The sequence below is a fragment of the Cicer arietinum genome, chromosome 6 (assembly GCF_000331145.2).
Source record: "Cicer arietinum cultivar CDC Frontier isolate Library 1 chromosome 6, Cicar.CDCFrontier_v2.0, whole genome shotgun sequence".
Classification (NCBI taxonomy): domain Eukaryota; kingdom Viridiplantae; phylum Streptophyta; class Magnoliopsida; order Fabales; family Fabaceae; genus Cicer; species Cicer arietinum.
This window is the reverse complement of record NC_021165.2, coordinates 20,486,865-20,513,083: the sequence shown is the minus strand read 5'-3', so window position 1 is coordinate 20,513,083 and position 26,219 is coordinate 20,486,865. Positions and strand designations below refer to the sequence as shown.

General features: G+C 30.2%; 3 protein-coding genes across 6 annotated transcripts; 2 read left to right on the top strand and 1 right to left on the bottom strand.

The window, feature by feature from the left end:
• Positions 1-1,199: 1,199 nt before the first annotated feature.
• LOC101492004 (ERAD-associated E3 ubiquitin-protein ligase HRD1B-like) lies at positions 1,200-6,639 on the top strand. 4 transcript variants are annotated; one of them, XM_027335974.2, is made up of 8 exons: positions 1,200-1,338; positions 1,747-2,285; positions 2,614-2,790; positions 3,689-3,838; positions 3,924-4,126; positions 4,732-4,876; positions 5,467-5,710; positions 6,265-6,639. In XM_027335974.2, the coding sequence occupies exons 2-8, from the start codon at positions 1,753-1,755 to the stop codon at positions 6,382-6,384; spliced, it is 1,572 nt and encodes a 523-aa protein (XP_027191775.1). In that variant the 5' UTR covers positions 1,200-1,338; positions 1,747-1,752; the 3' UTR covers positions 6,385-6,639. The 4 variants fall into 4 exon arrangements, with proteins under 4 accessions (XP_027191775.1, XP_004505610.1, XP_027191774.1 ...); XM_004505553.4 differs by having other exon boundaries at positions 4,726-4,876; XM_027335973.2 differs by having other exon boundaries at positions 4,726-4,876; positions 6,268-6,620.
• Positions 6,640-7,852: 1,213 nt separating this feature from the next.
• On the top strand, positions 7,853-14,314 carry LOC101491692 (D-xylose-proton symporter-like 2). Its single transcript, XM_004505552.4, has 14 exons — positions 7,853-8,011; positions 8,917-9,014; positions 9,102-9,180; positions 9,685-9,744; positions 9,900-9,966; positions 10,046-10,170; positions 10,761-10,862; positions 11,044-11,412; positions 11,502-11,549; positions 11,656-11,718; positions 12,515-12,595; positions 12,819-12,917; positions 13,375-13,512; positions 13,983-14,314. The coding sequence occupies exons 1-14, from the start codon at positions 7,964-7,966 to the stop codon at positions 14,112-14,114; spliced, it is 1,509 nt and encodes a 502-aa protein (XP_004505609.1). The 5' UTR covers positions 7,853-7,963; the 3' UTR covers positions 14,115-14,314.
• Positions 14,315-19,547: 5,233 nt separating this feature from the next.
• LOC101491375 (SCARECROW-LIKE protein 7) lies at positions 19,548-22,010 on the bottom strand. The gene is made up of 2 exons (XM_004505551.4): positions 21,764-22,010; positions 19,548-21,664 (listed from the first exon to the last, which is right to left on the bottom strand). The coding sequence occupies exon 2, from the start codon at positions 21,653-21,655 to the stop codon at positions 20,036-20,038; it is 1,620 nt and encodes a 539-aa protein (XP_004505608.1). The 5' UTR covers positions 21,656-21,664; positions 21,764-22,010; the 3' UTR covers positions 19,548-20,035.
• Positions 22,011-26,219: the final 4,209 nt, after the last annotated feature.

Below are 26,219 nucleotides of genomic sequence, written 5' to 3'. Positions count from 1 at the left end.
CTCTTGAAGTCAACTCTCTTGAGATTTATCTGATGCTATTTAATGTATCTCTTTAATTATTAAATATTGATTATGTAAGATAAGACTGTCCTTTCCTTTCTAAAATTTTAATGGATGAATATATAATAACATTACAATGATATTTTGCATATATTGCAAACATATCTATAGAAAAAAGTGAAGAGAACCATTTAATGCAGGATTATAATGGGTATATTAATTTTTAGGTGAATAGTCCTGAGGTATTAAACTATATCACAAATAGTTGAAATGATTTCACCCATCATAGATTAATTCAACTATAATTATATTATTTGATCACACTCAACATATGATGTCCAATATATCTTGAGATACCATTCAACTAAAATTTTATAAATCAAGACAACACTTAAAAATAAAGTTTATTACAACAATAACATTTCTCAAAATCATTTTTTATTGTTGCAATGACAAGACCATTATAGATTTCTCGTTCAGCATGCACATTTGAACAATTATCCACACAAAGAGTACGAGCCATCACCACACTCCCATCACTTATTGAACAATTTCTCCACACGAAGCCATACCAAACAAGTTGAGAGCTTCTAGGGAGTTTAGAGTGTAACATCTAAATGACGGAAGCTCAAACTACGATTGTTTTGTATTTTCACTGCAAAGTTACGATATTCCTAATAGTAGATGAGATAGACCGTAAGACATCAATAAAAATTAAATAATTTATTTTTCTTTAGAGATAATCGATTAAAATGACAAACATATAAAATTCATTTGCAAGAAGACACACATAAAAAGAATGTCAATATTTTCTCCAAAATTACGCCAAAATGGTGTAGATTGCTTACAATCGTTGTTTACTTAAAATATACAAAAAATCATAATCAAATTAGATCTTCCAATAATATCATTAATCTTATTTTTTTACCATTGAATTAAAATTTTACCCTCCTAAATTATAGAATCCGTAAAAAACCGATAATTTTAGAGATAGAAGAGCATCCTCCAAAATTTTCTCTCATAATTGTTTAGTGTTTGAGCAGAGGACATTTTGTTTAGGAAGAGTCCATAACCAAAAACAAGCTATTTACTTTGCACCAAAGTCAACGTGGCAAAAACTGGTTGGATATTCGCACATCATATTATTATTAAATTAAATTATTTTATATTATTTTGCAAATGGACACTCGCGTTATTATTATTACTTTGAAAAAAAAACATGGAAATCGACGAAGCTAGAACCCCGAACCGGAGCTACCCAAGGTTCCACCCACCGAAGTTAGTTTCTCCAATCCATTCGGTTCAACAAAACCCCACACCTTTCTCCTCCAAATTTCGGTAACCAATTACAAAATTAATTCGAAGTTTCAATTTTTGTTTCAATTTATCATTTTATTCGACACTACGGATCCCCGTTGTAATATAGGTTTGAGTTTCAGTTCAATTGGGCCATACACACAATCATGTATTATTCTATTTTTCCTACTTGAACCCCTGTAATTGAATGCATACTATGGAATCTTTTGTGCCCAATTATTTGCAATTTTTAGTTTCTCAATTTTTGTCATTGTTTAATGATCCTTTATGTCAATTTCATTTTTTTGGGGTGTTAATGTTATATCCGAATCAAAATGCATGTGCAAGACTTATCATAGATATATGTTATGGATTTTGATTTATTATTATTATTTTTTTAGCAATTGTGTTTTCACATGTTGATTTCATTTTTGCTGGTTTCTTTTGTAGAGAAAAATGATGAGGCTGCAGACATATGCCGGTCTTAGTTTAATTGCCACTTTGGCTCTTACATATCATGCATTTAACAGTAGAAGCCAGTTTTATCCAGCAATGGTTTATTTGGCAACTTCCAAGATCAGTTTGGTGCTTCTTCTCAACATGGGTTTGGTTATCATGTGTGTTTTATGGCAGTTAACCAAAAAGTTGTTTCTTGGTTCACTCCGTGAAGCCGAGGTTGAGAGGCTTAATGAGCAATCGTGGAGGGAGGTTATGGAAATCCTCTTTGCAATTACTATCTTTAGGCAGGACTTCTCTATTACATTCCTTACTATGGTTACAGCATTATTGTTGATTAAGGCTTTGCATTGGTTGGCTCAGAAAAGAGTAGAGTATATAGAGACTACACCTTCTGTGTCTGTGTTGTCTCAAGTTCGAATAGTTTCTTTTATGGGTTTCCTTCTTCTTCTGGATGGTATATTTTTGTATAGTTCATTGAAGCATTTACTTGTCACACAGCAGGCGTCGGTTTCACTCTTCTTTGCTTTCGAGTAAGACCTACTTCTTCCTTTTTTACCCTTCTCAAATAATTTATGGTTGGATGAAAATGATTTACTTCTAATTCTGTTGTGCAACCAATCAAACTAGTCCATGTTAATATATTAAAAATTCCATTATAGTTGAAAGTTATATGCAGAAAATTGAACTTATAGACAACTTCACATGTATATGCTATTTGATGCTTTCTGTGGTATCCAGAAGTTAACATTTTTTTGTCAATTTAGAATAATAATGCTCTTTATAATGTTTTAGGGTGTGTGGTTCTAATATAGTTTACCCTTTGGTGTTGTTTTGACATACTATCCGTTTCTATCACAGGTACATGATATTGGCAACAACAACGGTGTCAATTTTTGTAAAATATATTTTCTATGTCAGTGACATGCTTATGGAGGGACAGTGGGAAAGGAAACCAGTCTTCACGTTTTACTTGGAACTTGTCAGGGACTTGCTTCACTTGTCTATGTATCTGTGCTTCTTTCTTGCAATTTTCATGTAAGTGATCAATTGCGTGTATTACTCTCTTGCATGATTTGAACCTTATAGTAACACGTGCACACTAAAGAGAAGCCATAGTATATGTTGCATGTTTTGAAAACTTTTCAAAAGCTTTTGAAGAAATCAAATGCGACATTGCTTGGGGTAGGAGCACTTGGAGGTTTATAAGTGAAATAGTATTTGTGTCCAAATTTACATGTTTGCAATGACTCCTTGAGAGGCTTAGTCCCGAATTTATAGTACCCTAGTATGCTTGCGTTGTATGAATATTGAATATTGACAATATGTTATATAACCACATAGGATAGAAATGAAGTTCTATCAGTACACCCGCATTAATCAAATTATTTAAGTCAGAATTGATAATAAACATATTGGATTCTAAATATTGGTTTCTGGTTCAACTTTCTAAAAGTTACATGTAACTTTTGGGGTGGTTAGAATCGTTTGAAATTTTAATATTTCCTGAATGATAGTTTAGACTAAATGCAAGAACATGTAAGAATTAAGATTTAGTGTTATTCATGGGTAATAGGAATGAAGCCCTTGAAGATAGAAGAAAAAAGGAATTAGTCTTGGGTTTCTCAGTACTGTAGCCTGTAGGAGCTTCTAACATAGATGGCTGATTATGATAATCAGACTCCTTTTTATTTTATGGACATGATACCTGGCTTTGGTACGACTGCTTTAATCTCAAAGATTATCAGCAAGATAAGGTTATAGTTTCATTCTTTTATGCATCTTTCAATAATACTTCTCTTTTTGAGATGTAAGTAAATCATTTAGTTCACCTGTTTTTTATGCTTTTTTGTTTACAATTTCTATCTGATTATATAATTTAATTTAACCTTCACGGGTTTTGCCTTTACCTTCTAACTTTAAATTTATTCAACAGAAATTATGGCGTTCCTTTGCATTTAATAAGGGAGCTCTATGAGACATTTAGGAACTTCAAAATTCGTATTACAGATTACATACGTTATCGTAAGGTCACTTCTAACATGAATGACTGGTTTCCAGATGCAACCACCGAAGAGATCAATGCGTGAGTTCTAAACCTAGTATAGCATCTATACTCTTATTTTTGTATTTATGCATTTGAAACAATATTGTTAGACGTGGCTATGCAGAAATGACGCAACCTGCATCATCTGTCGTGAAGAGATGACTACTGCGAAGAAACTCAGATGTGGTCATTTTTTTCATGTTCATTGTCTCCGATCATGGCTGGAGCGGCAGCATACTTGCCCTACCTGCAGAGCACTGGTTGTCCCATCAGAAAATGGGACAACTTCTGCTGAGGGGCAGCAAAGATCACAGTCAGATGCTCATGGTAATCATATGATAAACAACTACTATTGGTGAACAGTATTCATAAACACAAAACATTTTAGTAATGTGCCAAATCCATGACTTGGAATTATTTTATTTCCAAGGATACAGCGATTTGTACTAAACATTAAGAAATATAGTTGGAAAGTACGATCCTAACAAATTAGTGCTCCTCGTATATGCACCGTTGAAACAGTGGCCTAATACTTTTTTAAATAATCTTAATTTGACCTCTACCAATAAATATGAGCTCTTTGTTATATACACTTCGAGAATTTTCTCATACATTTTCTTTCATAATTTCATGTGATGTACATAAAAGTACTTGTTGATTAACTTTTCAAACTTTTTCAGGGTTCATTATAGTGCCTGCAGAGTCCGACCTAACTATACTGTTAAATTATTTTCGGGGATATCTGTAAGGATCGTAAAAGTAGAGTTTACCATGTCATTTCAAACAGCATACCTTTGGATGTATTCTGTATTCAATGTGATATTTCAAGTTGATTATCTTAGCCTGGAATAGCACCTAGTGTCAATAGGAACAAGACTTTGTTATTCTTGTTATAATGTTTTAATATTAACCTAGAAACGGAACAGGGGCAGGTACTGGAAGCTCAGCTCAAACTGAGGTTGGAAATGGAGTGGGATGTGATAGTTTGAGTCGGCATCAAGCAAGACTTCAAGCTGCTGCAGCAGCAGCTTCAATATATGAGAAGTCTTATGTTTACCCTTCTCCAACCTTTGCATGGTAAGCATTCTCTCCTAGGACATACTGCTTTTTTTCTATAGTTACTAAAAAAATCAATTGCTTGGTCTCCCTCGTCTCATAAAATACAAAATGCAACATTAAATAAAACTCTTAAATTAATAATGTTGAGGCGTCTTCTCTTTTTGCTTGAAAACAAATAAGAAAACTGTCCTTTCTCGTTACTGCTTGAGGAGGAAAGTAGATAGATAAATAGATAGACTTAGGACAAGGTTGATTGCTTTAAGATATGTTTCTCTGCATAAATTGAGATGCTTCCATTTCTCTTCAAATCTGAAATTATGACAACCAACTCTACTTTTCGTCGCTTAATCATTGGAAGAATTAATAAACTGATCCATTAAATCTTGTGTATTTGTCATGATGGTACAAGAGCTATTCCTTGAATCTAAGATGATATTTGTCAATGACGTGTCACCTTAGTGATAAGAGCTTTACTTGTAATCTTTAAGATAGGGAATTCGAATCCTCTTAGGAATAGTTGTAAAATGAATATTAGCATCACTTTAATAAATAATAATATTCCTCGAATCTAAGACAATTATTTTCTATCTAATTTATCAAACTCACAGCTCCCCTGGCTATACTCTTTATCCCCCGGTTCAAGGATCTATGGTTGAAACATCCAATGCTAAGCTTGATGGAGAACAAGTTTCCAGTGAGCAAGAAGCACAGAAGCAGTTTGTGATCCCTGGTGGACCAATGAATGCATCCTCTTTTCCAGTGCAAAACTTCTATTTCCCACCATCTCAATCACATGCTGCCCACATGACTTATGGAGAGGGGTTTGTAGCTCTAAAAAAGCTCCCATACGAGGTACAATTGCAACTCTTGTTTTTCAGTAAAGGACATGTAGTAATATCTTGATAATCTGTCCTAGAACTAATTTTTCACAAGGTTTTTATAAGCATGTATCATATTGTGCATACAAAGATGCTTTTAACTATTGGCGTCCTAGTTTATAACAATTTAAGTTAAGGGGTTTGATCAAATCAATTATAATAGACAATGGTGAAACTAGTATTGTCAAATAGCAGCACTTCAACGTAGCGAAATTTGAACAAATAACTATTGTTTTGCATGCGATATGCTATTTAGTAGCACAAAACATTGTAAAATTTGAACAAATAACTATTGTTTTGCACACAATATGATATTTAGTAGCACAGAATATTGCATCACAGCAGAATTTGAACAAATTGTTGTTTTCTACAATCTACGATTGACGACACTGGGTAAAAACAATACTAATTACTACCATTGTTTGTCAAATCTTTTAACCATTTTGCGTATAATCAATGTCTTCTGAGAATGGTCTCTTGAATAAAGATGAAATTAATAATTCCTTGTGATAATTGTTTTCCATACAGAAGACAAATGTTGACAAAAGTGTAGGCGAGAACACTTCATTATCAGACAGTAAAGGCAAGCACATTGCTACCCCTTCATCTGTAGCAAGTCACGATGAGAGTGAAGACAACAAAGCATAATATTTTTGCTATACCATGCGGCAACCGCCTTATGTATATTTATATATAGGAAAAGGTAGCATGCAGAGCTTAGTTGCAGTGTTTTTCAGTTTATTTTACATATCCTAAAAACTGTTTTTAGTTTGTTTCAATAAGCTCCTTAGAAGAGTGTATGAATTTCTTTTATTAACTTTTCTGAAAATTATTTAATTAGATTCCTTCCTTGATTATAAGAATAATTTATAAATAAATGTTTATATGAGCTGTTTAACCAAATGCACCTTGTGTGGGCTTCGCACATAACCATCACAGTAAATAACAAATTATTAAAAAAAAAACTTTTTTGAGGTTTGATATTGTTGATTGTCTACTATATACTTTATGTAATAATTGTTTATGACCATAAAATATTAATTTCTCATAAAAAAACAAAATATTATAGACAATAATCGAAATCGAAAAACCAATTCAATCCAAATTGAATGTGATCGGATTGGATTTTTAAAATAAAAGGAAATCCATTTGTTAAAAAAGACTATTGGATGAACGTCTGTAAAAAAAAGAATTATTGAATGAAGGTTGATAGCTTCGTGTTCAAATAATGGACAATGGAAAAGATCGAAGTCGAAACAGAACTGTGGAAGGATGAATGTTGTTTTCATATAAGTCAAATGTTAGTAAGACCCTTATAAATATAAATTTTCATGTCATAAAGTTGTATTAATCTTTATTTTTATTAATATACTAAAAAAAAATCTATGTTTTAAAAATTGAGTTTAACAGTGTAGAAATTTTTATACTAACCTTTAAAAATTTAATACAAAAGTCACGGCAATCGTTTTCTTATATACTCAACATCTTATCTTATTATTTAAAAATTCCCACTGATAAAAGCAGACTGCCTGGTTTTAATAATGCCAACCACTATTTATTCCATGATTTTTTTTGAGAGGATGAATAGTATTAATCAAACAAAAAATATAGGTTAAACACACACTTATCATCACTAGGGGCCATCACACAGAATTGTTTTTTAGCATGTTAATGAATTAATAGGGACAAATTCAAATTTTTAATTTGTTCTATAAAAAAGATGGACTAATTAGGCGGACCCCATACGACCATTCTTTTTGGCTATCTTCACTATTAAATATTAATCTTCTCCTATAAATCTTAATTTTTTAATTAATTCTTTAAACCTTCCTATTCTCACGTGATAAGCATATTTTTATGAGGAATTTTAAAGATACAATACTCTTAAGAATTTTAAGAACTTGATGAATTTTCAGTCAGGGACATTTAATAAAACTGGAACAAAATGGACACACACCTCAAAATGTAAAAAAAATTAATATGTTGAAAAATACTGAAACGTGTCTAGAAGCTGATCCATGTGGTTGATTGGTAACACATACCACTTTTAGTCCCTCTCACACCATATCTTACTTACTTGTCAAACTCATAATCCAAACCATTTGCTCTTTTTTAATACTCTAATAAATGCTGCTATTTATTTTATTTTATTTTTCACTGTGTTTTATTTATATTTTTATACAACTACTTTTTCTTCAACCACATTTCACACTTCAAAGAAATAACAATGGCGTCCGATCCTGAGCAGCAACCGCCACTTTCCTCTTTCTCAAAGGTTCTATCCTTCCTCTTTCTTTTTTGTTTTTTTGTTTCTTTCATTCTTCGGGCCACTAGAATTTCTCAACATGTACCCTCAATTTGAGTTTGCATATATAATATTGTAGAATGTACGGCAGTCTCTGTTTGGTTCCTACGGAAACTGTAATTGGAGGGAATTGAACTGTTGAAATTAAGAAATCTAAAAAAAGAGCACAAATTTGGCTTGAGAACAAGTAACCTAAAAAATATGAACTTGTTGCAGCCAAAATAAGCTCAAAGAAAACAAGTTGAACTATTTCATTTGGGATTTTGCGATTCATACACTTATGTATTTTGCATATTCTAAATTTTCCTTTTAACTAACTTGATACCATTGCTGTCAAATAGCAGCTATAGTAGCAGCTATAGTGTAGCAGAAATTTGAACAAATAACCATTGTTTAGAACAAAATGTTGTCATATAGCGTCTATAGTGGCGCAGTAGTAGTACTTTGAACATACTGCCATTTTCCGCAATACCCGATTGATAACACTGCTTGACACATTAGATGACTTGACAAGCCTTTGATTGCTGCATTCCTATTACAACATAGTTTTATAATTGTTATCAAGTTCCTTGTTGGTTGAATATTTGAGTGTCCACAGAAATAAGAGATTTAAAATTATCAATTTTTTTGCATGCTTATTCGTTAATGAAATCAGAGAATTATGTGAGTTTAGATTTTTGATTATATTTGTTTGGTTTTTGCTCTTATGGGAAAAAGTGAAACAAAAATAAGCTGAATGCTTGCAGTTAGATACACAGTCACATTCATACATAGAGACTCACTCACGATGTTTTAGTGCTAACTAAACTAATTTGTGGTTATCTTTTGGTATTTATTCGCTTTTATAACACTTGGTATGCATTGATTTTCATTAGGAAGGAAAGTCATCCAGGGAGGATAGAAGTGCAAGGGAGCCCCTACTTAATGGGGTTCGTGGCTCTGAAAATTATTCCATCTCTGCTGCAATTCTACCGTGGGTGTTATTACCTTTTGACCCCTTCTGAAATAAAATAAGAGCTCTGCCTATAGACTTACCTAAAATGTGTTTTAAAAATCTCAGATTTCTCTTCCCAGCTTTTGGTGGTCTACTATTTGGCTATGATATCGGTGCCACATCTAGTGCAACAATTTCCATTCAGGTACACCCTTGTACTCTACTTTCAGTACTATAAGTGTAGGCTATAAATTATTATTAAGAGTTGAGGCTGATTAGCAAACTATTAGCTCTAATTGATAGGATGTAACTAGCCTGTAATTATTCCCTTGATGTACAGTAAACTCTATGTTTATCATATTGAACGTGTGTAGTAAAACACTCAATTTTCTTCTGTTAATTTGATATTAGTCCAAAAGCTTAAACTTATAGTGAACAGGTGACTATAGATATTACTACACATCCTATATGCTACTAATTTGGGAGCCTTGTTGCTGTATTATTATGTGCAGTAGGGTTTAATGTTTCTACCCACTCTTGCTTTGCTTCTTTATGGAAAGTAAACTGAAAGCTATAGACTTTTATGCTGACATATTTTTTGGTAACTTTGGCTGATTTTAATGTAAAACTAAACAGGTTTTTGAAGATGATATTGAGTTGTATTTTTTCAAAGGTTTGCTTGTGTACTTACAATTTCCCTTCTTTGCAGTCACCATCACAAAGTGGAATAACTTGGTATGATTTAGGCTCTGTTGAAATTGGACTTCTTGTAAGTTTAAATTAAATTCTTGTTTTGTTCTTTATTTGGTCACGGCTACATTGTCTTTTCGTCAGTTTTGTGAATCATTTGTTAGTTGTTGTAATTGTATGTTGATCTTGAACTTGAATATGAGTTCAGACATTGATGCTTGATGTCTTTTGCAGACTAGTGGATCATTATATGGTGCCTTAATAGGCTCTTTGTTGGCCTTCAATATTGCCGACTTCCTAGGTAATTTTTCCCTTTTATCTGTTATCATTTTAGATATATCCTTCCCAGGTGAAGCTGCCATGACAAATTTTATATTTAGGGAGAAGAAGAGAGCTGATTGTAGCTTCACTTTTGTATCTTGTTGGAGCCCTCATAACAGCATTAGCTCCTAATTATCCTATATTGGTGGTTGGGAGATTGGTATTTGGCATAGGAATTGGACTGGTATGTTCTTTTTATCTAAATGAAACAGTTAAGCTTATACCTTTTAATTTCTGGTTAGCTGAGGTAGCAAACAATGTAGACAACTGGAGATGTAGGATATCATCCTTTTACCATAGAAAATTAATGACCTGTAGGCCTACACATAACCTAATTTCTCCAGTTCGTGTAAAATCACATTTGGAGTATATTTTACAAAAAGAACCTTTATACCTTTGTTTTGGTACTTACACATTCTCAACTGATTTTTATCAACACTAGCTAGACAATAACAAACATTCCTTCCACCGAAACTTTATATCAACTCTAAGATTTAATGTGATATATCATGTGTGCGCTTTGTTTTTTCACTATTAAATTGCTCTATTGTATTTTCAATTAGGATTTATATATCCGGTTATATCGGTTAGTACTTTGTAGGCTCTAGAAATGTTGAAATCGATAATAGTTTCAATGAAAAAAGGAAAAATAAGTTACTCTGCATGTATAGGTATTGTTAGTTAAAGATATGTGCAAAGATAAGATTTAATAGTTTGTTGTATATTTTCTGTGTAACTTAGTAACTTCAAACAGTGTTCATCTATCTTTTTTAGGCAATGCATGCTGCTCCTATGTACATTGCGGAGACAGCTCCAACGCCAATACGTGGGCAACTAATCTCTCTGAAAGAGTTCTTTATAGTAATTGGGATTGTTGTAAGTTTTCCGGCTTGAATTTTCCTGTATGTTCTATAAATTCAGAAAAGTGAACAAACTCTTAGTTTTTCCTTAGACTGCTGTATAGCTTCTTCAATAATAATCTTCTATTATCAAATTGCTTTATGTTCTGAGTTTCTCAGTATTACCAAAAATGGCTATATATTGCACAATTGTGCAGGCAGGGTATGGACTAGGCAGTTTGCTTGTAGATACTGTTTCTGGATGGCGGTATATGTATGGAATTAGTAGTCCTGTTGCAGTAATAATGGGATTTGGAATGTGGTGGCTCCCAGCTTCTCCTAGATGGCTACTTTTACGTGCTATACAGAGAAAAGGGGATATTCAGAATTTGAAAGACACGGCAATCCGTAGTTTGTGCCAACTTCAAGGTCCGGCGTTTCATGATTCTGCTCCTCAGCATGTTGATGAGATTCTGGCAGAGCTTTCTTATATTGGTGAAGAAAATGATGTTACCTTTTTAGAAATGTTTCGTGGAAAATGCCGGAAGGCCCTTGTGATAAGTGCAGGATTGGTCTTGTTTCAACAGGTATTGTAATTGCTCAAGTGAAATAGTAATGATTATAAGAGTTGCCAACATTTCAGTATATTTATACTGTAAGACGCAAATTATGACAGATCACAGGGCAACCAAGTGTTCTCTACTATGCCGCATCAATCCTTCAGGTGTTATGTTATTTTTAATCGAGGAATACTATTGCAAATTCATATAATCTATTACTCGGCACTATGGAGTGTAATAACACTATTACTATCCAATTAAATTTGGTAGAGTGCAGGATTCTCCTTAGCATCTGATGCTACCCGGGTCTCTATTCTCCTTGGTGTATTTAAGGTAGTTTTCATTTTCTCATATTCTTAGTTCTTAATAATTAACATGTTAATTTATGTTATAACATAGTTGTAGTATCATTGTTTTGTCAGTTTCATTAGTCACATTGTCAAGGTTTTCTATTATACACAGAGGAGTGCTAACAGCACAATCTCTAATACACACTTTTCTACTCATTCACTTTTATTGGTAGAAATTTATATTGGTTCCACTAAATTATGTCGGTCCCATATAAATTTGGCGAGACCGATATGAATTTGAACCAATAAAAAAGTGTGCGTTAGAGAGTGTGTTGCTAGCATAGTCGTATATACAAAATTTGATTTCATGGATTGTACATATGAAGTTATTGTTCAAGCTATGAAATGTTAAGTACACTTAGATAACTGTATAAGGATGCTGTACCAGCAAATAAGGTGTGTCTAAATAATTTTTTTATCAAAACAGAAGAATTTTTGTTGCATTACATTACATTTTTGTCTCGATAAATAATTAGCACTACCCTCTGTATTTTCATTTCTAATTGGCTTCACTTTGTTAAATGGATGTTTGTAAGTTCCAATAGGTCTATGCAAAAGCACTTTATACCATTAGTTTTGAATGAATTCTTGTTAAGAACGTGGTAAATCATTTCTTTTTCCATCTACATGATGTGATGTGTTACATTTTCGAGAGAAAAAGAAAAAAGTAAAAGAGTGATCATATATTTTCCCCTTGTCCTTGGCCTCCCCCTTTCTATTTTTTGTCTGTATTTTACTTGTCAAATGTAAGCGCCATTGTCCTTCTGTTTTTGTTCTAGTTGATTATGACTGGAGTGGCTGTTGTCGTTGTTGATAGAATCGGAAGGAGACCTTTACTACTTGGAGGCGTTTCAGGAATAGTAAGTTCAATTCTATCCCTTAGACTATGACAGATAGTTTTGGTAGCAATTTCTTGAGAAAGAAACATTTTTCATTTCTATGTCAAATTAAGAGGCTCAAGCTAGTCTTCAAATTAGTCCTGTTTTCATTTTTCATTTCTATATAAGAGGAATGAATGTGTCATGGAAATTTCAGTTGTAACAAACTTCAAAGTTTAAGAACACATGTTTATTTGTGTGGCAGGTGATCTCCTTATTCTTATTGGGTTCATATTACATATTCTTGGATAATGCAGCAGTTCTTGCTGTAGTTGGCCTGCTTCTCTATGTTGGTTGTTATCAGGTGAATAAGCTTCTTTTGGTCTTCATGCTTCATATCGTGATTTATATTATCTGTGAGGGTTAAGAACGATAACATTAGATAGAGAGTTGAGGTAGCTCGTATCTTAGAAAAGATGGTGCAAACACGTCTTTGATGGTTTGGGTATGTGGAGAGGACACCTATAGATTTCGGAGTAAGGAGAACAAACCAAATGGAGGTTAGTCAAATTGCTAGAGGCAAAGGAAGACCTAAAAATACTAATAAGGAAGACCTAGAGATTAATGAGTTGGATAGAGATATGATATATGACAGAACATTATGATGTTGTTTGATCCATGTAGTCAACCTTACTTAGTGGGATAAGACTTGGTTGTTGTTGATGTGATTTTCACCTAGATAAGGATTGCCATTTTTCTCTTTTTATCATAATTCCTACATCCATGCTTACATCATTTAGTGATTCTCTGTTGTTTTTCAGATTTCCTTTGGTCCAATGGGTTGGCTTATGATAGCAGAGATTTTTCCATTGCGCCTTAGAGGTCGAGGACTTAGTATAGCGGTTCTCGTCAATTTTACGGCAAATGCCCTGGTTACATTTGCCTTTTCCCCACTGAAGGTAATGAAAATCTTGGAAAGGAGACCGTATATTTAAAATCTGTCATCTACTATCAGATGATTTTCATATTTCACAAAGATTTTATCTCATAACATTATACACAAGTATGTTTTCTCCGTCAAATGCATTGGCCATATTTGTTGGTGGATGCTTTTCCAGCCCCCCACAATTCTCGACATTTAACTAGATTCTAGGATCTGGTAGTGAAAAATCTCAATCCAGTAGTGAAAAAATGAAATTAATGTTTTACTGGAAGCTCCAATCTGGCAATATTTTTTGTACATTTTGAGTTAACATTGGGAGTGGATGAGCAACCACCATATTTGTTTTATTTAAATTTGTTATATCCTTATTGTGCTTAGGCTTAGCTGTTACAAAAACATCATTTTAAACTTGCTATTCAGTGAACACATTTACTTCATTGAAATTTCTAGCCTGATTTTGATGTTTTTTCCTCCCTCTCTTTATAGGATTTACTGGGAGCAGGAATTTTGTTTTACATATTTTGTGCAATAGCAGTGGCATCTCTTGTATTCATATACTTCATTGTACCAGAAACCAAGGGGCTTACACTAGAGGAAATTGAGGCAAAATGCCTGTAAATCAGTAGTCACCTTGTTTATTATCTCTAAATATCTGCCTATACTACTCTTGTGCAACTTGTATTGAATCCAATGTATCTGTAGTGCACATAGTATTTATAATTATTAACATTAGGTAATAATGACTTTAGGTTTACTTGTTTTTGTTGTCTGTGTACTACTGGATGGGACCACCTATATTAAACACAATTTTTCTCTCAGTTGTTTATGTACTTCAGGTTGAAGTCTTCAGAGGAAATAAAAGAAAGAATATGACATAAAAAAGTGAAAAGTGAACATAAGTTTCTTCAGGAAACTAGCAAGTGGGTACAACTATCTTCAATGTTAAAAATTCATTCTGTAAGGGAAAAAGGAAGTTTCAAACCACCCAAATCCCAGTGGTTAAGTGCTCATTAGTTGACGATATTGACCTTCCCTGTAAGTTGTAGTTCAAAAATTAAAGGAAGAAAGAAAATGTAGAATGTCACTCTCACATGTATTGTCCGAGCATTCCATCTAAGCTCACATCAGAGAGTCAAGATAGAGACATAGCAAACGTGAAAAGTCGCAGCAAGCTTTTATTCAACTAATACCTTTCTCAACTTTTTAACTAAGATTAGTTGTAGTCTCAGTTGAATATTTGATATGTGAGCCAATGGTTCATACAATATTAAACTAATTTGTTGAAGGAAATAGTTTACTACAATAGTTTGCTACTGAGATTCTTGAATGTATAGAGTTTAAAGACTTAAGAGTATCCACAAGTTTTCGCTCTAAAAATAATAGAACCTAACTTGATTTTAACCTACATGTAAAAATGAACTCTCATGGTGTAATATATAAGAATTCATTCTTACATAATATGTGGTGGAACCTCTTTCATAAACATAGAGGATTTTTTAATGTAAATAAAAACTTTAATTAGATATTTTGTTTTGTTTATTGGAGGGAGATTTTGAGTGAAAAATAGATAATTTAGTGATCATGCATTTATAAATTTTCATATTATATTTTATGTAAATATATATTTTAGATTGAAGGAGTCAAACAAAGGTAAGTCTAATGATTTAGTGTAATAATAAAAAGACAGATAATACTCATCAAATCATAAATTCTTTTTTATTTTAGATTGGTATATCATATTTTCATCATAAATGTTTTTCTAAGAAAAAAAATAGAGTTAAATACAAGTGTTGACGATTTTGTCTCCCAGCTTGTACAAGTGATAGATAGGATTCAGGTTCACCTTCAGATAATAATATAATATCCTTAAATAAAAAGATTGAAATTAACAACAACAAAAAAATAGTTAAAATAACCACACTCTATTTCCCTCCCTCTCCCCATCGAACACTATTTGTTTTTCTACTTAATTTCTGACCTGTTTTCCTATTTTCATGTTTTTTTTTTCAATTTTAATAATAATTTATAAAAAAATCCTAAAGATTCTTTTTATGAATTTTTTTTGAGTTAGAGAAAACTCTTCAAACACAACAAAAGTCTTAAGACTCAAAAACATTTATATAGATAATTACATGTCACCCACCAACTAGTCAACCTATCCCCAAAATATTTCCAATCCAATGAATTGAATCCTTACCTAATTTCGTTAGCTTCTGTTTCAATGTTCTAAACATTTATATACGAAATACCATTCATTTTATTATTATTTGTTTATAAAAATCTTTTAAAAATTAAAATTAAAATTATTGATATTTTTTAAGTTCGAATTCTAACTAAGCGTGATTTCTTTAAGAACCAAATGATTAAAAAAAAATCCACCAAATTTGTTTGACTGACATTGTAAGATATTCTCAAAGAAATTATTGAAATCACAAATATTTTATTGAAATCACAAATATTTTAAATATATTGATAACTCTATCAAACAATATTAACATTAATCTAGAATCGGTCTAACACATGTAAATGTTGAAAACTAATTTTAATATGAACTTTAAAACGAATTTTCATAATTTTAACTTAACATAATTAAATTAATATAATTAAATTTATATAAATTTCTTTTTAATTGATTTATATTGTTTAAATCATATTAAATTTTAAAAAAATTATATATTTGAATTTTAAAAATATTAAAATCTTAGGTATTTTATTAAATAATTTTTTTTAATACTTTTTAATTAAATAAAAAATTTATTTTTCATCAAAACTTGTTTTAGTGACATAAAAAGTTATTTTAGTAGTTTTATCATCGGATCAACTTCGCATGTGTCTTTCTATCAAACTCTATTGGTTAAGGTTTTACTTAAAAGACCAAATTAACACTAAATGATTATATATAAAGACTTAATTGATAATAAATAATAAAATATAAAAATTAATACCACAATTTATGTACATGATATTTAACAGAATTATCAACTTTTACACAGTGATACAGATATTTGAGATATTGAAATGAGAACATCTTACAAAATTCAAAGAGAAGTTTAATGATATACTCTAATTAAAAAGTAAAAAAGGAATTCCCTTGCGCTATTGAAGGAAGATAACATAGGTAAAAAGAAAGTGTAGAAGTAAAAATGGAAACTAGAAGCCAATATTTGGTGTTGGGGCACTCTGTCTGTGCCATCCTACAAATACAGACACAAGTCCCTACAAAGTCAGAACAGATGAATCTTTTCCGTGTAAGAAGCACTTCTTCATTTGTCTCAACAACAACAACCATTGTCCATTTTCCACCATTTTTATTTATGACTATCTTTCCTTTTCATACATCCACGTTTTGATTTGATAGCCCATGATGTGACTAGTAAACTATGAAATCATATAATAATAAAATCACCATTCCAACTAAATAACTTTTTGAATTACTGTAACTGACAGATTTTACTCATCATAACCTGCAACCAACCCTCACAAGTTACTAAACAATGCAGTGTGCGGTCCCAAATTACAGCAGTAGTACGTGTACTAGTTTCCATGTTTCAATTTAGAAACTCCAACTTTTCCAATAACTTATTTATTAACAATTAACAAAGGCTGGCCTTTTTTACCTTTCAAAATTTTAAGTTGTGTTCCATACAAATATGGTTGGGAATTGAAATTATAATAATATTAAAATAAATGGCTAAATTCTTTAACTTAATTTTAAATACTATTTTAGTTTTTTATTTTTTTTTTTTGAGTTGGTCTTTTATTTTAATTTTAAGTGATAATTTAATATTTTATATTTAAAATTTTCAACAATATCATCTTTTTTTATATAAAAATTTAAAAAAATTATTAAATTTTTTAACTAAAATCCATTAAATTAATAATCATCTTCAATATAATGCAAATTTTATCAAATTCATAACTCAAATATTCAAATACACTCATATTTTTATCTCCAACAACATCAAATGAAAAATAAAAATATGAGTTTATTTCAAGATTTAAGTTATGAATTTGATTAAATTTGTATTTTATTGAAGATGATAATAAATTTTATGAGTTTTGTTTGAAAAATTTGACGATTTTTTTTGAATTTTTGTAAAAAATAGGACAATATTGTTGACATTTTAAAACATAAAATATCAAATTGTCACTTAAAATTAAAATAAAGGACCAACTCGGAAACAAAAAATATAAAAGACTAAAACGTTACCTGAAATTAAGTTAAGAAACCGCAGATGTAATTTAACCTAAAACAAATGTTGTGTCAACCATTTGTATGTTTGATAAACAATTTTAAAGTTATTTAGTAATACATTATCAAATAGCAAATTATAAGATCAATAAGTAAATTGATCTCTGAAATCATAAATGTGAGTTAAATTGATATTTAAATTTTATTAATCGATAAGTACATTATTAAAATTATAAAATATCAACTAAAGTAGTGTTTGTATAAATTTTAAATATTTTAATGTGACACTTTAATTAAATATACGGTTTATTTACATTGATTTTATATCAATATCATCTTTTCTGTAATAAATTTGTTAATGAAATTTGTCATCTTAAAAATAAATTTATAAATAATTACAATTATGCATAGACTAATTATTGACAAATTAATCCATGAAAGATTTAAATTTTAAATAAAAATTAGTGTATATTGTGATGACATTGATATAAAATCAACGTAAAATAATCATATATTCAATTAATATATCATATCATAATATTTAACATAAAATTTTAAATATAAACTATTTATATATTTTATAATTTTAAAAATACATATTTATTATAAAATTCAAAGAGATTAATTTTATTGACACTTACTATTTACTCTGCGAGAACTGTATTATAGAATGCACTTGAGTTGTTTTTATTCCAAGTGGGGTAATGTCATTCTAGATGAGGGATAGTGGTGTTCTATATGTGAGTTTTGAGTTATGAACAACCATTTAAAGTGGGGAATAGGACACACACCAAGCCTCACAAAGTGTAGTCTACATTTATGTGACCCTTTCTGCCAAATCAAGTTCAAGTTGAATACGTCCTATTCACTTGAATAGTCACAATCACTCACTCAAGACCAGAAACCATAAGTGCCACTCTTTCTTTGTCACCCTCTGTGGCAAATCGTTTTAAAAACACTCAAAACAGCCTAAATTTATCATCTCAACCTTCTCTGCTATCCTGTGCCATGTAGACAAGGAACTTGATTGAAGCAGGACGAAAGAGACAGACAACAAAGCCACTGACATGACATGACCCATTAATTTTGATCAAACAAGAAATGCAGAGGTACATAAAACTGATTTAGTGGTTGAAATGGTAGAATTAAAGAGTATAGTGATAGAAAGTTTGCAAATTTAATCTCTAATCAATAACATATTAAAAATATTAGTTGTTGAAAAAAAATTATAAAAACTTTTGTAAACAAAATGAAATAGTAAACTTTATTGTTCAAATGGTGTGAAAATAAAGTGACAGCGTCGAGCCAGGAATTGCTTCTCCGAACACAGTAGAGTAATACTAAAAAAATTCACTCAATTGACTGTACATGAATCATATACGAATAGGTTGGCAAAAAACATAGTGTGTCAGCAGCCCACTAGCTTCGATGCAATAGTTCACTGTGATTTACGTCATTTACCGATAACAGAAGCACAGTTAAAAAGATCTTCAATTTTCAATCACAAGTGCTACATAGAAGACTGTGTGGCCCATATAATATGTGACAGTTTCCTTGTTTTTTTTCTACTAAAACTTGACACTTCCTTCAATCATATCACTTTGTGCAGCTAGAAATTAATAAATTATATTATCATAGTCACTTTGTGCAGCTAGAAATTAATAGATTATATTATATATAAAATATACAGTTGGGAAGAAACTGCATTTACATTGGATGAACATGAAACTATTATTTGCATAAACAAATCCTATGATCGCGGGTTTGCAACTTGCAGAAACTGATGAATAAATTAAAATCCCCTTTGATGTATTAATACGAATTTTAACCCATGCAACCAAATCAATTAGAAAGTAGAGTAATAAAAACCCTTTTGATATTTTCTCAAATTTAAACCCCAAACAACTAAATCAAATTTACAGAGTTACAAGACTAGCAAAGTAGCAAAACAGAAAAGAAAGCATTTTCCTCCCAATTTCTTCAAGTCCATATATCCTTAATCACTGGTTTTTCTACTCAAGACTTCGTCTAATACCATACCCAAAAAAGAAAGGAAATAAATTGAAAGCAAAACAGAGAAGAAGAATGTGTGGAACTACAACCAAACTGCTAAAAATACAACCCAGATGCTAATTAATTTAATTACACATCCCAAAAATCTTGTAATGCAGTGCTAAGCGCTGATAACAAACACATCAAATCTGCATGCAAAACATGATGAATTGAAGAACTTCCTAGCATGATCATCATCAACGGCATATATATATAGACAATTAGTTGTTCCACACCAGAGAAAAAAGACCAGGTGGAAGAAACCCATTTTCCCAGTTGAGTCAAAAACACCAAATCAACGCCAAGAAGAAACAGTCAACAAAGGAACATCTTTCCAAGCCAAAGACAAAAACCCAGGTTGAGATTCAACAAGAGAATACAAAGAACCATAACTATAATTCCACAACAATATCTTAGCTTGACTAGTTGCATAATGGCTCAAACTCACAGATTCAAAACCACAACTTTCCATCAAAACTTTCCATCGTTCTTTATCCTCCATCCTCTCCCTCACACCAATCACACCATCAATTCTCCTTCCAAGCAAAAGACTTTCGACCTGAAACCTCTCCGGCGAATCAAACGCCATATTCGGCTCCAAAGACTCAAAAAAAGCAGCAAAATAATTAAAAGCAGTATTAAACCGCTTAACAAAACCAACGCGAGACGTCAAGCTAGCTTCATACTCACCAAGAGTAACAATCTTAGGGTTCAACGATTTCGCCAAGCGAAGCGCTGTTTCGACAGCATCCATAGTTTCATCCAAAAGATTATACAACTGAAGCATGAAATTAACAGCTAAAGCTTCGTTTGGTTGAATGCAAAAGCTAGTTTCATTAAGAAGCTGAATAGGTGTAAGAATCGGTGTAAACTCAAAATTCAACCCTAAAAGCTTCGCAAATTCAGATAAACGATTACCAGTAGCAGTAAGAGAAGAAACGGGTGAAATTCCAAGTGCCATAGCAGGAATTCCAGAAATTCTTACACTATTAGGTTTACCTGAAGAACGAGTTGCAAATGCTTGTAATAATGCAGCCCATTGAATCCCTTGAACAATTCCAAAATCAACGATGTGAATATTTGTGAATCCTTCAGTTGCTTCGAGAATCGCTTGGTTTGCGGTTAAATGTGCGAATTTTGAATAAGGACACGCGTCGTTTAGGGCTTTGTAAGAGAGTGTTAATTCTTCCCATGTTGTTGAAATTGAAGAAGTTGATTCTCCTTGAGCGGTTACTTTGTTGGTTAAAGCTTGTGAGAAGTAGAAAGAGACTCGTTGAATTGGGGTTCCGTTTTGTGAAATTGAGTTTTTGAGATTGGTTAGGGTTTCGATGGCGCGATTCGGTTCGGTTTCGATTAAAGTGGCGCATTCGGTTAGGGTTTTTAGAATCGGGTTTGGAGAGGATGAAAACGACGACGTCGTTTCGGTGTTTGTGTCGTTTTTGGTTAAAGTGGGAGGTTGAAGTGGGATTGTTGGGGATTGGGAATCTGAGAAGATGACCCGGTTAAGATCCGGAGGTGGGGAGAGTCGGGTCGGGCAAGAAGAAAACGGGTTGAGTTGAAAATCGGAGTGTTGAGTATCGGCGGCGGCCATTAAGGTGTCCATCCAGTCGTCGGAATCGAAATCGGAGAATCTGAAGGTGGTGGAGTGAGGGTCGAGGGGAGGGAAATGGAAAGATGGATCGGGACCCGAGGCGACATGAAATGGGTCGGTGAAGTCGGTGAAAGGTGGTAGTGATGATGTTACTATTAGTGGAGTGTTGTTCCATGGATGATGGAGAGAGAGAGGGTTGGTAGTTAAAGTAGTAGCTAAGAGGTTGTTTTGTTGTTGTTGTTCTTGTTCTTGTTGCTGTTTTTGGTTGATGACTTGTTGAGCAATTGCCATTAGGTTACCACTGTCTGCACACATATAAGCCATTCCCACCTTCTGCAAATAAAAGTAAAAAACATTCAGTTATGAATGAATACTAGTAGTTTATTTTCATTATTTTTTTATGATTTAAACAAATATAAAGAGATAGTGAACCTGGAGGAGATAGTAGTGGTAGTTAAGTAAGGATGAGTATAGATAGCAGTATGAATCTATATTGTAAGATTGTGATGAGGAATATATTTGGTGTGAGTGTGAGTGTGAATGTGAATGTGAATGTGAAGTAGAAAAAGAGTGAGTGAGAAAGTGGGTGTATTTGATTGATTGAACCGTTGAAGGGTATGTGTGTGATTTGGAGATGAAGTTGAAACGGTGAGAAGAGAGGCAGAAGCCGGGAGAACCTAGAACGACTATAAAATAAAAATGTCTTTTAATATGGGACCATCCTCGTGCTCATGGTCCCACTCTCTATATTTTTTATTTGTCTATAATTACAAATTTAATTGATATGCATAATAAATAATAACTCTAAACTTAATTATGATAATAATTAAATATTTTTAATAATTTAATAAAAAATTTAATTAATAATATAAAATTCTTTACATTATCATTATATATAGTTTAAATTTGTCTATATTATATAAAATAAAAATTTATAAATTGTAAAGATTTTGTTTTTGCTTTTGTTCTCTCTAAAAAAGAAATTATTTAGTGTTTGTAATCAGCAAATAATTTTAATTCATACTTTAATGTTAACATATGTTTTTTAATATTTTTTTAGATATGTTTAAAAATATTTTAAAAATTTCTCTATAAAAAGTGATTTTAGATTTTAATTTTTAGGTCAAAATTTTTATTATTATTTTTTTAATTTGTGGCGTTCAAAAAATTTGTACATAATTCATCTCATATAAAAAAAATTAAATATTTATAATTTTTTTATAAAGTTATAAATATGCATGTAAAAAATTATTAAAAAAATATAAACTTGAAAGACAAGTAGATATATTTTATTTTATTAAGATTACAATTGCTTTGTAAGATAATTTTGTAAAACTAAAAAAGTATATTTTTTACAAGAATTAAAAATTAATTTTTTAATTTTTTTAATTATAAATTTAATTTATATATATTGTTAATATAAAAAATTATACTGTTAATAAATAACAAATTTTAAATTATTAAGAATATTTTATTTTAATTATAAAAATACTTCAAAACTCGCATAAATAATAAATCATGATGAAAAATAAAGTAACAATCGAATTTCTTATGTTTAAAAAAAGTTATATTCAATTTATTTAATTTATTTAATTTTTATAATATTTTAAATATAATTTTAAAGTTTAAAGAAAATAAAATATGTGTTATTTAAGATGTGAGTAAAATTGGTCGTCTGATGATAATTTGATGATGATAGGACTAAAGTTAAATTTTGTTAATGAAACTAAAACTGAAATGTTGAGCTAGATATATAAATTTGGTTTGATGGCATTGAATGACATCCATTGTGATCCTATTCCTATGTATGAAGGACGATGGGAAATGCAAATGGTGGAACGAACAGAAAAGCAGCGGTGCAGGATATTTTGACTCATCACTCTCATGCCTTTGTCACCATTCAACATTCACCGTTTATCGATTTCCTCCACCGTGTAATCCACTACACTTTTTACTTTCACACGTCACCATGTACTGCAGTCAACGCCATATGCTTCATTTTTAATCATCATCATCATTCTTTCCAACTTGCAACCAAATATATGTCTTATTTTAAAGAGTTTAACCACCGTAATTCATTTATTAAATTATTTCAGGTAGAGGTTACGATTTGATTAACAATATTGGTATAATTAATTTTAATATTGTTCTTAATTAAAATTATGTATAAATTAATTGATAATATTTATCGTTTTATTTATTAATTAAAAATATATAATTTTTTGTCAAAAAAAGATTTTAAACGAAGATATAACTTGTGATAACGTTGTCTCAAATTTATAAAGACATAAAATTATTATTTTTAATATATATATTAAAATAATAAAATATTAAAAATATTTATTTTTTAGCTTCATATATAAACTCACTAGCATTCCTAAATTAATAAGTGGTTGAAATATTTGTTAATGTTTTATGTTATTACTATATATTCAAATTTACGTATTAATTTTTGTTAAAAATGTGTTTTTTTTTTAACAATATATTGATTTTAAAAGTGAATTTATTATAAATTAGCATATATTTGAATAATTAATCTTTAAATTTTAATATTTGATAAAATTTGATGTTTTGTCTTGAGTTTAAATTTGATGACTTAATTATGGTGAAATTTATTATTATTTTTAAGATAAAAAAAATTATATAAAATAAATTGAATAATATATTTAAAATTAAAGTCAATTTTAGAGTTAAAAACTACAAATTTAAAAAAAAAAAAAGATACATTCGAATATATTAAAAATTAATTTTATATTTCTAGGATATATTTTATCTCATTCAAAAATAAAATAAAATATAGCAAATAGAAAAACTATATAAACAGGACAAATTAAAAATTGCATAACTTGAGTTGAGGTTGACACACCTATAATTGGACTTTTCACTTAGTTATCATGATTTATTTTAGAAATTAAAATCTGACCTTTTTATCACTCGATTTCTTTCAAAAATTAATTATAGTTAATTTTATATCTCTATATTTATTGCGACTTAAATTTAAATTACGCAAAATATTTTCTTAGATTTATGTTGGTGATTCTCTCTAATTTGTAGAGGGGTATGAATACCTTAATATAATATTTTCAACTACAAAAAAGAAAATGAATTAAACGTCGCTATCCAAGTCAATGGCAGGATGATTAGACAAGAAATTAAATCCAACCTTACTTTGCTTATCTTTAAAACCTACGAGGGCCCACCAAATTCTCCTTAATTATCCACACTTTCCCCTCGAGTTAAAGGAAGGTGGTATTCTCTTTCACTAAAAAAAAATAAAATAAAATTCCTTTGTACGTTTTTGGAATAAAATTCCTTTTTACCTTGAAATCACAGTCAACAATTTTAATTTTTTTATAAATGAATGTTAAGGATTAGTTTATCAGAGAAAATAAAAATGTTACTATTAACGGAGGTTCAATCTCAATAAATGTCATGACTCAAACCACTAAGTTAACTATTCAAAAACTGTAATTATAACTAATTAATCCAAGCAATTATAATTTATACGAGTGCATTTGATTTGACAATAAAAATGGTTTCGTTCACCTTAAAATAGGACAATTTACACTTTCAATTGACTTTGTTTTATGTAAAAAAGTTTCATTCAACTTTTCTAACCAAATAAAATATATTTTCAATTATTTTTATAGAGTATTATTGTATGTTATACCAAAATTATATTTTAATTATTTTAAAGTAAATAATCATTTTAAAAATTAACTACTCATTTCGCTTTAGAAATTAATTACGGATAGATTCATTTGACTAATTAAGTATTCACTTTAGAAAAATAAATTTTAAAATTGTATATAAGACGTTTTTCTATTAAGTTTAACTAAATTAGTGTTTCTAAAATAAACAAAAATAAACAAGATAACTACTTAAAAATTAAAAGACATTTTTCTTCGCACGCATACCAACTACACAATTAATAACTTAAATTAAGTCTAACTAATATAAAATCATACATTTAACTTAAAATTTTAAATATTTATTTAAATCTAAATGCATCATCTATCATACGATACCATGTATCATATATAATAAATTTTGTTGTATTTGGGATGTGTATATTATCATATTCAATTATTCATAGTTGTTTGGAGGAAAAAAATAGGAAAGAATATAATTAATTTAATTATGGTCAATAATTATTAAACATTACTAATTAGGTGAGTTGTGTGCTGGGTTTGTTTCTTCTTATTTGTATGTATGCGACGTGTTATTCTATTATATATGATCAACGGGAGGTCTAAAACCTAATTTATTTATTTATGGTTTAAAACCTCATTTGTTCAATTATTTAATAGTTTTTTAATTCGTTAACTTATGTTGTAAACCTATACGGTCATTCTCTACAAATCCTAGCTCAAATTCAATAGTAAAAGTAATAACAAAATCCGGTTACTTTGGATTTGCAGGTTGGGTAAAAAAAATGCCTGGTATGTTACGATCAAGTAATTAAAAATTATTATATGGGATCGAGTAATTAAAAAACTATTAAAATTCCTAGTATGTTTTGTTAATGATTTTTTAAATTTTACATGAAATATATATATTAACAATATCGATCTAAACAATATTCACTTAGATATAGTTAAGAAAGGAAAAATATCAGATATACATTATCAATGTGATAATGTATTTTTTTTCATCGTGTCAAAAAGTGAAATTTACTCGTATTAATATATAAAAAAAATTCTGAATATGAATTTTTATTTTGTTATATCAAATATTTTTACATTTATCATTTAAGTTATATTTACAAGATAAATTATACATTTTTATTTGTTTAGATTTTGGATATGAATACTCCCTCTTTTATATAATATAAATAAAAATTAATCAAGAAAAATATTGAACTAAATAAATCTGATTTTGTTGAAGC